Here is a 12602-nt window from a genome sequence, read left to right on the forward strand (position 1 = left end):
GCCAGTGCTAACTTTAACATAGCAAAAACTCGTTGCGGGTGATATGCGATCCTCCCCTCCCATTATTGGGATTGACAAGCACAGCTGCTGTCATCTGTGCGAAGGCGATACCCCTGACTGAATAGCTGGCGGGTTTTTTAGCCTCTGACTGCAAGCCTGTGCTCCCATGGGATAGCTCACACATTTCCTTAGGTCAGGCAGATCAGGTCCCTCCTTGCTTTTAAGAACAAGGCTTGTATGGCTGCCCTGTTGGCAGGACAGAGCGAGATGGCAGAAGTTGTGTGGATTTTTGGCTTTTCAGGCTGGTAGTGTTAAGGAGAATTCCAGAAGTAACAGAATATGGGGTGACTTAAAGGTCCCTCATGGAAAGAGAAGTATCATCTGGTTGGTGTTGACTTACGCAGCAGTGTAGTGGGGTCTGTATTGGGGTCCCTTGTACAGCGTGGGGACGTCTTCTCATAGGAACTTTTTCCAGATCTCACGAACAAGTTGGATTGAATGACTTGAGATTAGCTGTGGGATCTGCTGAGTTAATACACAGTGATCTGGAAGGCTGAGGTCAAACAGCAGATGTGAACATAAGTAAAAGAAACCATGGTAGTCAAAGTCCATGCCTTCCCGTGTGCTCCTCTAGGCCGAGCAAAGCTCCCAAGTGAAGGGAGTTGACTGGTTGGTGTCATCAGCGGAGGGTAAGCTTGGTTCTGAAGGCCAGAGAGTAGTGGAAAGCATTCAAAGCTCTCGGAGCAGGGGCACGAAAAAGGAATTGACACAATAGGGGGTGTAATACAAACAGCTTAATACTTTGGAACCTTTTTATTTTAGGATCAGGCCTCATCTGTGAAGCTTTGTTTCTTGTCTGGCATGTGGGTCTCCTGGTCATCATCTCCAAGCATCTGTCCTTTCTCTTGATACTGTCCGAAAGCACAGCTGAAAGACCTGCCTTAAAAATAGCCCGAGGTAGCAGACCATATTTGGCCTACTTGCTCTGCCTGTTACAGCCTGTCTCTTAAACTGTTGACACTCTGCATTTCACTTTTTATAGTGCTGGGCTGCCTGGCTTCTTCCCCTTCCCCTTTCTTGGTTTACACGAGTTCTCCCTGCTGGAGACACCCGGCACAGAGAGCCCCAGGGAGCGATGCTAACGAGGCCGTGGCTCCTCTGGCAGCTGAGCTGATCTAAAGATTCACCGCTGTCAGAAAGGAGAGATCTGGCTCCCAGCACAAATTCCCTCTCCTGTTTACCGGCTCTGGCATTCCTCACGTGAGCCACTTGAATTCACTGACCCGGCAGAAAGCTGTCCAATTCTTTTGCTGGGTTAATGAATTAGAGGGGCTCTTGGAGGAATCCAGCACATGCTGTTGTCTCAAGGTAGGTGCATGGAGAGCGTGGCCAGGAGCCGAGAGCAGTTGTCAGCTCGCTGCATCTCCCAGAGCTCTACCCGCAGAGGGAAGATTAATCATCGCTGAGCTACAAAAGCTTGCTTGATAGTAAATGCATTGCACTTAATACTGTGAGCTGATTATTCAGCTCGTTTCTCTTGTTAATGTCAGAGGGAAGAATTTGTGTGTCTATATAAATTACAGAATGCAGCTGGAGCTATGGAAGTCGAGGAGTAAGTTTATGCAAATGACTTTGCACGAAAATGGCAGGTGCTGTCGCCTCGGCACTGCATTGTCGTGAACCAATATAAAGCATTATTTAATTACAGAGCAGCGTGTCTCTCGGCTTTTCAACTTGCCATACTGAGGCATATTTAACTCATCTGCCGCACCATAAAGGGATACAGTCTTCTGGGTTTTGTGAAGACGCATCTGTGGTGGGGGACCCCTGTGTACCGTGTTTGGAAGCAAGATGGGAGGCTGCTGGGTCAGCTGGCTGTGGCCCAGGCATCCACCAAGAGTTGAGAAGGGAGGGAGCCAGCAGCATTATGGAGGTTCCTCAACTTGTTCCTATTATGCATGACTTTTTACACTGTCGGATGGTGACAGGACAAAGTGAAAAGGCTATAAAGGAGGGGAGATTTAGATTAGATGTTAGGAGGAAATCTTTCAATCAGAAGGCAGTGAGGCACTGGCACAGGCTGCCCAGAGAAGCTGTGGGTGCCCCATGCCTGGAGGTTCAAGGCCAGGTTGGATGGGGCCCTGGGCAGCCTGAGCTGGAGGCTGGCAGCCCTGCCCACAGTAGAGAGTGGGACTGGGTGGGCTTTGAGGTCCCTTTCAATCCGACCATTCTATGATGATGCTGTAAGGATGACTTTCCCTCGGGTATTTTTTACCCAGTCTGAGATAGAGGAAAAATTTCCTCTGTAATTATTTTTCATCACTTCAGTAATTAAAGCGTTTGCTCTTGTTAAGGTATTTCAGGTGAGAGATATGCTTAATGAGGATCCTCGGTTCTCTTTTGATACAGCTAAGCAGGTAGATGTGAGGAGGAGCAGGCTCCCAGTAAGTATGCAGCTGCTGGTTGTTCAGACACCACAGATTGGAAATCATTGTCTGAAGGTAGCAAACTCTGACATTTAACATCAGAAATTTGCTTTGAGTACGAGGCAGATTATTTTGGTTGTCAGCACTTCCAGACTTGCATCTAGTGAGGCAGATTTAAAAATGATTTCAAAGGAGAAATAGAGAATAAATCAGAAAATATCATTATGTGAGCATATACAGCCGTGGTAGTGCTGTGTATCTCTCAAAGGTTAGAGGAGATCTAGATGCAGTGTAGAGAAGGATAATAGTGATGATGAAAAGGGTGTAGCAGGTTCTTTATGAGAAGAAATGAAATCTTCACTTAGGAAAAGAGCTGATAGACGAGTGAAGGGATGTGACATGTGTAGAATACTGAGCAGTGTTGAGAACTCTACCGCTTTCACTTACTAGGATACGTGCAGGAAATAACCCTGTGCTGTGCATATTTAAAAAAAAAAAAAAAAAAGCAAAACAACAAAAAAAACTCACAGCTTTTCTTCATATTTTTGCCTATATAATGAAGAATTTAGCTGTGGAACTCTTGTTCATAGGATCATAGAATTGCTCAAGGTTGAAATTTTCATAGGTTGAAAAAGACCCTCAAAATCATCAGGTCCAACCTCAACCTAACCCTACTATCCTAACTCTAACAACCCTCCACTAAATCATGTCCCTGAGCGCCACATCCAAATGGTTTTTAGACACATCCAGGGATGGTGACTCAACCACCTCTCTGGAGAGCCTGTTCCAGTGCTTAACAATCATTTCTGTAAAGAAGTTTTTCCTGATATCCAACCTAAACCTCCCCTGGTGTGTTCACAGTATACTTTGGAAGCTGAGAGTATGAGTGGGTTCATAAAACTCGCAGAAACATTTCATGGGCAGTGGGTTTATTGCCAGTGGTCAGCTACGAAGAAGGATTGACCTGGTTCTGCTTGCTGGAGTCTGAGAGACCTTCAGGGTGGGAGGCCAGAGGAGCACCACCAAGTGTTTGTCCCGTTCCTCTGTTCTTACCCAGGTAACAGCCAGAAGCAAACGCACCCAAGATTACCCTAGCTAATGGAAATAGTCAAAAGCTCAGCAGAAGTGGTTGGGTATATCCTTAGCCATTTTTTGTAAGCAGTGGGAACTCCTGCGTCCTTCGCTCAGTGCTGCTCAGGTGCAGTGTGATAAGACAGGAGAGGTTTTGCTATCCAGTGCCTGATTCCTTGCTCATTTTTCCACCAAATCATCCTTGTGGGAATCTGTTCGGTGGTGGGCATCTGGTTGTTTTGATCCAAGCGTTTCAGTGGAAGTTGCAGAGATTTTCCAGCGTTCCCTGCACTCTTCCTGGCAGCGGGCAGGTTGCTTTCTGCCAGCCCCAGTGTGCAGTCCCTGTCTCCACACAGTTCCTCAAGGTCTTGATCCCATCAAGATGTTTTTGTTTTTTATGCATCTGAGACTGGTCTAGAAGCAGTGGCGTGAGCACAGTCTGTCTCTCAGATGCTGTAAGCCACCCCAAGTACCCTTTTAAATATAGCTGTTAGTTACAGTTTGTATTTTGTAAATATTTTCTTTTGCAGTGATTTATGGTTCATGATGGTTCTCAGCCTTTGGAGTGCCTGTTTCCTGGGGGAAGAAGTCAGGGGGTTGTTGTTCACTTTGCTACGATTTGAACTTGAAGCAGTTCCAGTTAAGAAGAAGCAAGTGGGAAGCAGTGTGTGCCCTAGACTGGCCTGTGGGATGAGGGTTCTTTTTGCTCCTGGTGGGATGTCTCCTTGTCTGCTGGCACAGGTGGATGTCCACTCTGGGCTCAGATGCACCCACTGCTCCCCCTCACTCCAAGAAGAAATCCTTCAGCATTGGCTTATTTGCCAGCTGTTCTGAGGAGAAGAGCCTGGTTGGGAGGCAGGAAGGTGGCTGTAGAGCTGTCTCCAAGCCCTGCGAGACGCTCCATTCCCCCTTTACGTGTACATTTCCCTTTACGTTTCCCTTTACAGCCCCTTCTTGCTTAGGGTTTCTTTACTGCCAGTGGGTGCAGGGAGGTGGCACGAGGGGCAAAGGGAGTGAGGTGTCGAGCGAAGCAAATCCCGTGCGCGTGCTGAGCTGCGGTGCAGCTCTCAGTGACCTTGAACAGCTCAGAGCTTGTGTGTGCAGGCATGAATGACATTATCGCTGCATAAGTATATGTTACCCAGACTGCAGTGAGGAGGCAGCGGGGAACCAGGGCTGTTTCCAAACATGGGGTCTTTGCCCAACTGTGAGTTCTGAGACCGACGGAACAGCTGTCAGCTCCCTTCTGCGTCTCAAAACCTGATGTGGGGAAGGGAAGGAGTCGGGGTGAGGAGTGGGTGCTGGGTGAGACACGATGATAAAAGCTTGGGCTCGGTCAGGGCAGCACTTTGCCAGTCTCCATTATGTGCTGCTGAGAACGGGCTCCGGGCCCTTCCTTTCATCTCCTTCCTAATGAATTAAGACAAGGAATAACTATAAAAGGAACGGGGGAGGGGAAAGCGAGATCTGAGGAGACTGTTTCTTTCATTGATGTTGTAGCTGAATGTGTGGCAGTAGACAAATGTATCGAGCTAATGTTATAGTGGCAGAAAGTTCAGCTCTTACCTTGGGGCTGTGGATGCAGAGAAATGAGAGAGGTTGCAGCATCCAGAGAGAAGGGTTATTTAATGTTAAACTACTGCTGAAAAATCAAGGAGATGAGAGGGCCTGCAAAAACACATCGTCAGAAAGGTAAGCTTGGGCTGTGAGGCCCCCATCCCTTCTCTTGTTTCTTCAGTTTAAAGCCTTTGTCTCGTACACATCTCACAGGCTGGAAAAGTGACTTCTGTGTGACAGCAGCACGCTGCCATATGCGGGAACAGCTGTGAGTGTTTTTGAGCAGACCACTGTACATGATAGATTGCACTCTCGGTAAGAAAGGAGTTCTGCCCTCTGCTTAGGAACAAATGGCTGGGAGAGGAGTGCTGGCAACCTCCCGGCTCCCTCTCCTCTGGCAGCAGCAGGATCAGTCCTTTGCCATCTATATTTCAATTTAGGATCTAACATGGTTTTTCTGTCACTGTTCAGATTCTCTGCCTTTCCTGATTCCCACTGCAAAAGATGCAATGAAGAAGCATGCGAATGTTTGCCCACTTGCCGATTCTGTGCATGACTTGGAATGTGGTGAATTGCTCTATCAAGACTCCAGAACGTGCTTGAAGATGGGTCAGAAAGAGATACCTTAGAGCATCGGTGGTTCTGGGGGAGTTGTTTTGGAGCGCTCACTGCAACACAGACATTGTGTGCAGTGGTGATGGATGGGCTACCCCTGTGCTTTGTCCTGCTTGGACAGACTTAGCCTGAGGAGCAAAGGACTCTGATGGAGTAATAAAAATAAAACCACCAAATAGCATGGTGTGATTTAATCACAAGCCAGCTGCATTGATTCTTCCCCTAGGGTGCAGGGGGAGATGTGTTTGGAGATGCATTTTGCCATAGGGGTAAGGGTAGGAAGAAGAGGGGGTGGCTTCTTTTTATATACGATCAAATGGAAGTTTGTGAGGTTGTTCTTGAAAATTTGATGTCTGAGGAGCAGAGGGGTTGAGCCTTGGCCAAATAAAAATTCTTCATCCTTCTGGGCTTCTCCCGAGACTCACATGGCTCTGGGGAGTAGAGATAATTGCAGGGCAGTATCTCTGTTCCTCCTATCATAGCTTAATTTATATTAATCAGATCAAATGTGTTTTACGCTGTCCTACTAAAACAGTATGGAAAGCTGCCACTGCTTTGCTCAGCACAAGAGGCCAGTGCTTAACTATTAGCTTGCTTTGTCAGTCCATTATAACCACTGTACAAGGTCAAGGTTATATTTGTCAAGGACGTTTCTGGCCAGAAGAAGCTCTCTTAATGTTGCCGGTATAGCTCATCTGTGGAGAGATGAGATTTTTTTGTTTGTTTCAAATATCACCAAGTGTTGTATGTGAGATGATGTGCAGGGCAGTCTAGCGTGCCTGGACAGCGGTTGAGGAACCAGTGCAACTCTCCATATACTTTCCTTTTTTGTAGACAAACTTATATTTAGAGAAAGAAGAAAGGAAAAAGAGGCCTTCACCAAAACACCCCTCTACTTCTTATTTGTGTATTTTAAGGCTTGAAGGTGCCTGAAAAAGGCTAAGTAATAGCTACGCAGTCTTTCTTTCTCATAGAGCTTCTTTTCACTTGGTGAATTAAGGAGGAAGTCAGGTTGGCACCTAAAGAAAGGAAAAAAACATTTTGAAGTGCATCATACAAGTGTCAGAGCATTAGTCCCACGGGGCTGAGGCAAGCAATAGGAGACGGGAGTGAGTGAGTGGATGTTCTTTGAATATGTTTACCCATCACTGCCTGCTCTTGCACAGGGACAGAACAATAAGACTGGCCAGGTTATAGTCTGCTCTGTTCTGTGGCTCTGAGTGTTTGCTGATGTGGTTTTGACTGAAGTGCAGAAACCCCACCATTTTCTCATCAGTGCATTTTGCAAAGGGGCTGTCCCTTGCCTATTGAGTACTTTGCTCAGATGTTACTGCTTTTTACTCGAAGCCCAGCACAAGCTGCTGAAGTTCTCTTCCTTGCTTCTTCTCTGTGGGGCCATTAGGTCTGTCTCCTGGCACACACATCTACCTCCTTGCTGTACATTTTCTGTGCACAACTACTAAGAGCCCACCCGTGCCCTGGCTTTGCTGTACCAGTCAGCACTTGGGAGTGCCAGACCCAATTCCTTTATTTTAGTTGTGGAGCTGGCAGCAGAAAGTAGCATTTGGAGGTTTTTATAAATCCGGCAGCACTAATGACTGTTTCCTGTCCCTGGGATGGCTTTTAAATGTACTAGAAAAGTTAATCAAAGACATCCGTAAGCTGTTGATGCATGGATTTTACTGTTTAATTATAGACCTCCTTTTGGGGGTGGTGTTTCTCTGAAGGGAGCTTGACAGCAGATGCCATTTTGCCTGGAGATGCATTTCTGGTATTGGCCCGGTGAAGAGCTGCCACTTCAGCTGTGGGATTTTGATGATTGCAGGAACATCCTGCCACATGAGATTAGAGCGGCGGTACTACCTCCCAGCTTCAGGATACGGAAGATCCGCCTCTTCATTAGAGCTTTCATATGGTGGCAGCTGAAGTGAGGAAGAGCAGGGGAAAAGAGAAGCAATTTAAGAAAACCAAAGGCAAATCTACTAAGCTAAAAGGTGATACGAGGGGAAAGAAGATGAGATCTCATTACTGTTTAGTTGTGGAAAAGGAAGGGAAGAACAACAAATCAATGGTTAAGCATTGCTGGCTTTATCAAAGTAATTGTCAAGTACTGAGATACTGCAGTGACAAATAGAGCACTAATACATAAGAAGAGATGGACGGAGCACATTAAAGTAATTTGTATGGTTTCTATTCATGCACACACTTGTGTCTTTCTGATTTCAGCAGACAGAAGGAGGGGCACAGACAGATGGACAGCAATCACAGACACAGAGCAGTGAGAACACCGAGAGCAAATCCACTCCAAAACGACTTCATGTGTCTAACATTCCCTTCCGCTTTCGAGATCCTGACCTTCGACAGATGTTTGGGGTAAGTGTACTAAAGCCCTTCAAGGCACAGCAGGTTCTCCTTCACCACAGGCAGAATGTACAGTGCTGGCTTATGTTCTCTGGGGAAAAAGCCCTTCTTTTGACCCTGTCCCGGTTTACTCAGCACTTATAAAGTTGTTGCAGGATTATGGCAATTAGTAGCATTTGGTCAGTACACGTGAAAACTCTGTGTTGTTCATACAGAGATGTTAATTATAAGCTAATAACTGGCTTGAGGGGAAAAAAAAAAAAAAGACCACAACAAAACTTAACCTTATTTCCCAGCGAAGACTAGGATTAAACGTTGACTTAATATATCCCTCACAAAGCACTGTTTTTCAGTTGCTTAGGAACTTGTTGAAATATTTGTCTTTCCTCGTGATGTACTTCTGTGATGAAAAATTGTTGCAAGGAGCTGGCCAACTAGTAATTGCATGTGGAAAAGCTAGTGCAAGTCAGATGGTATTTTGAGTCAGGTATGATATACATTTTGTTTCTTTTGATGGAATACTTTGTCTCCCCTAATCTTCATGTGCTATTCATCTTCTCAGTTTATAAGCTCTTTGGGGAAGAGTTAGTTTACATGAGTGTAGCCAGTGACTTTTTCCATGTGGACACAGATGAGCTGGGTGCCTCGTGACCTAACATTTAGGTGAAGTTGGCTATATATCATCATCGTGAATCTGTGACTTGTTGGTATGATGGTAGCGTTCTTGGTTGATGATGTGTTTCAAAGTCTTCAGAAATACTTCTTTATAGAAGTAACAGGCTTAAAATGTTGCTGCCTATTTAAGATGCAGGGCAGAGCACTCAAGTCAGGAAAGAACAAAGGTAAGGTTGCCTTACCATGCTGCACTGAGTTTGTGTCCTTGATCCTAAACATGTAGCTAGCTATTCCTCCAAATTCTGCACTATTCTGCAGTTTCAGCTATTGCATCTCTTTAGACATCTGTGTATGTGTATGCACTGTCACAGGGAGAGTGGTGTTACAGTATTTTGAGCGTGTCAGATTGACATTCCGACTTCAAGCTTCAACTTACGCATGAAAAAGGGATAACTGGAATTATTGATTCATTGCTTGGACTATAGAAAGAGTGCAGAAATATTGAAAGTTTCACTGATGGTCTTCAGCAGGAGGCTTAAGTTGCTGTATGTCATGAAACATATTTGGGTTTTGTTCTTCAATGTATTTATTTATTTATTTATTTATTTATTTATTTATTTATTAGCCATAAGAAGCTATTTTGTGGATGATACCAAATTGAGGAGTTGTCAAAATGCCAGAGGGCAGGGCTGCTATTCAGAGGGACCTCAGCAGGTCTTCAGACACCTCCATCCTGGGAGGTGTTCGACTTGACTGGATACAGCCCAGCCAAACTGATCTCATTAAACCTGCTCTGAGCAGGTGTTGAACTAAATGACCTCTGGAAATAGGTCCCAGTTGAAATTACAACTCTGTGATTTTGCTGGAGGCCTGGGTTGGCATTCCTTCTTGTTCATGCATTAGATTGCTGCACTTTTGACATCTGTGGGAATGTTTTCAGGGTGAAACTCATCTCCTGGCAATCTGTGATTGCTGAGTCTTCAGTTGCCTGCTCTGCTTGTGTTTTTTAGCTTGCTTTTTGCTGTTTCAGAGCTGTGCAGTCGGCATTTCCATCCGGTTTGGATAAACTGGTTGCTGAAATCACAGCCAGTTCTTGGACCACCTGCTATACTCTGTATTTAGCACACCCTGCTCTGTGCTGCTGCTTCTCCCCTCTCCTGGGAACTGCATCACTTATATAAACTGTTCTGTGTTTGTGCTGCCCTTTCCCTTGGGCCTGGTGCTTTGCTCAAGACTGGACCCTTTCATACACATTCTCACTGATACTTTCCTCCCTGTATTCCTGGCATGGGGACAGGAATGAAATGGAAATGGCAAGAACATCCCTGTCTTGGTGACTCGCAACTCTCATGTCTGCTTTAGAGATTAAGAGACACGAGCGATAGGAATAAACTGCTGTTCTGGTGTGGAGCATGTAGAAAATATGGCCTGGCTGCTTTCATTAAGGTTTCTTATCTTTTTTGGGGACCCAGATATTGCCACTTATGCACTTCCTTTCTGTGCACTATATGAGTTTCTGTTGCTCCCCAAGTCGTCTGATTTTGGTTTGCTTTTTGTCTGAATATCATCTTTAGTTCCTGCATGGTGTTATGATTTTGACTTAGGTAAATGGTGTATTTCCTATAAAACCTTTTTGCTAGTTCACCTGGCACTGTTTTTTCTGAGAATTATGCATACCAGACCATCATCCATCTTTTGAGACATTAAAAAAAAAAAGTGCCATTTTCCTGTAAGGAAAAACTTTATTGCTTTGCCGAGGAAATAATCAATGTTTCTTGCAGCTCTCGCTTCTTCTCTGTGCTGCTTCTCTCAGCATGTTCAGAGCCTCAAGCAGGAGAGCATTTCTGTCTGAATCCTCGTTGCTCCCATTTCTCTTTCAGGATCAGGATGCTTTCCCTTGGGTGACTTACTGAAACCAACCCTTTCTCCTACGGGGGACTCATGGTTGTCTGAATCTTCAGCTGTGGCTGCCTATAACCCCCATCTTCTCCCTCTCCCTTCCGTGTGTCAGGTCACATCTCTTCAACGTCATATCTGAGAGACTCAAAATCCTTGCCTGGAGTGGTTTTCCCAAACTACTGTACAATGAGAGAAATTGGGTAGACAGCAAGCAACGGAGGAGGGAGAAATAAATGTGATGGTGGGGAATAGGAGGAAAGAAGTCCCCTGAGGACTGAACAGCATGCGAGAGAGGTCAGCTCAGTCCCGAGGCACAAAACATTAGCTGATGCCTTCATCCAGTCCTGAGTAGAGGTGGACTCCAGTGTGTTGTTGTGTGTGTGATTAAGTGGAAATTACATAATGCTTTCCAAACCATCGCCATTTGGGAGAGCTGCAGACATAAGGATTTCCTGACAAATCCAAGTTCTTTGGGTTTCAAGTCATCTCTCTCCTGTCACGTGTTTCTAACTGGTCCCCGAAATATCCTCTGCGATGGAACAAACATTTCCTTAAGTATATGCTTCTTATAGGCTGGCAAATAAAATAGGCTGCTTAGAGCAGGTAATATTTACCTGACATTTTGTGATGCCAATGGAAAGACTTCAAGAAAGCTTCTAGAAAGAATAGGTCATTTTTAATGCACACAGTTCTGCACCCAGTGTGGAATAAATCAATAGTTGACCTTGTTCTAGGAGATAAAGAAGAGTTAATAGCTGATCTGAAATCCCACGGTTGCCTAGGTACCAGTGATTGTTATTTGTCTGTATTTACTTTGTGCAAATAGAATATGGCATCAGTCAGTAATGCAAGGAGCTTTAGAAGAGTCCGTTTCTTAGTTTAAACAATTGGCAGGATAGCCAACTGGGAAGGTACATTTAAAAGGGGGAAGCATTAATGGAAGCTATAAAGCATTCAGCAAAATCATCCTGATGGCCACGAAGGCGTGATTCCACGGTCATGGAAAGTGTGGTACTATAAAGCAATCTGCAACACCACACAGGGAGGATGAAGAGGAAGAACGAATTAAATAGCAGTGAATGTAATTACTTAAGCAAAGAATTAGGTGGGAAAGAAAATGCACTAAATCTCTGGGATATTGGTGACCTAATTTCAAAGGAGAAAGTGTCAGTTATTTACATGCAAAGAACAAAGGTCTAAGAAGGGGTAGGTCCAGTATAAAATCGGTATTTTAAAATTAAAAACAAAATATTTGCATAGTATTTGCTGCGTTTGTGATGTAATAGGAAGTATTTTTACTGTATCTGGTTTTGTACATAATTTATAATGAAGGAAGATGAGATAGTGCTTGCTAATATTTATTAAAAAACAAAACAAAAACAAAAAAGCCAAGCAAGCATTAACAGATAGATAAGGTATGCCCAAGGACAACAGCCATACCAATAAACTTTTTTATTTATATTAATTTTTAACCAATTTGTGTAAGCTATGGGAATTGGAGAAGACTGAATTCAATATTTGGAACAAAACAAGGGGGTGATTCAAAAAGCTACACGTTAATTATCTGAATGTTGATCCAATGTAAAAATAATTTTGGAAAGTTTTAAAAAACATTAGAATCTGAAGGAAAAGTTTACTGTCATTCAGTATGACTTTCTGTAAGGTAATGTATCTTTCTAACTCATTTTGTCTCTTTTGACAAGATTATGCAAAACAATATTGAGATAGTTGAACATTGCTTGAGCAGTTGAATTAATTTGTGTGACCAGTTTTATTTAGAACAAGGCCATAGAAGAGAACATGTCAGAGAGGTTAAAAAAATCTTTAATGGTAGATCATGTAAAGTCACGCTTACTGGGGAGGCATCAATGATCAGGAGTGCTTCTAGTGTAGGTTTCCCCAAGGATCCTTTTCAGTCTTTGCCTTCTTCAGTGTCTGTATCAACCCATGGAGATAGTACTATTCAAACCTTGCCTTTTATATTTTAAAAAACCACATGTATGTGTGTGTGTGTGTGTATATATGTATATATATATATATATATATATATATATATAT

General features: G+C 44.1%; 1 protein-coding gene across 16 annotated transcripts in view; it reads left to right on the forward strand.

The window, feature by feature from the left end:
• Positions 1–12602, forward strand: part of RBFOX2 (RNA binding fox-1 homolog 2) — a 102744-nt gene that overhangs the window by 52148 nt on the left and 37994 nt on the right. For all 16 annotated transcript variants that reach the window (XM_010711675.3, XM_010711663.3, XM_010711668.3 and 13 more), the window contains one exon: positions 7896–8042. In XM_010711675.3, coding sequence (XP_010709977.1) covers positions 7896–8042 — 147 coding nt within the window. The remainder of the gene's footprint in view (positions 1–7895; positions 8043–12602) is intronic.

This window comes from Meleagris gallopavo, chromosome 1 (assembly GCF_000146605.3).
Source record: "Meleagris gallopavo isolate NT-WF06-2002-E0010 breed Aviagen turkey brand Nicholas breeding stock chromosome 1, Turkey_5.1, whole genome shotgun sequence".
NCBI classification, from domain to species: domain Eukaryota; kingdom Metazoa; phylum Chordata; class Aves; order Galliformes; family Phasianidae; genus Meleagris; species Meleagris gallopavo.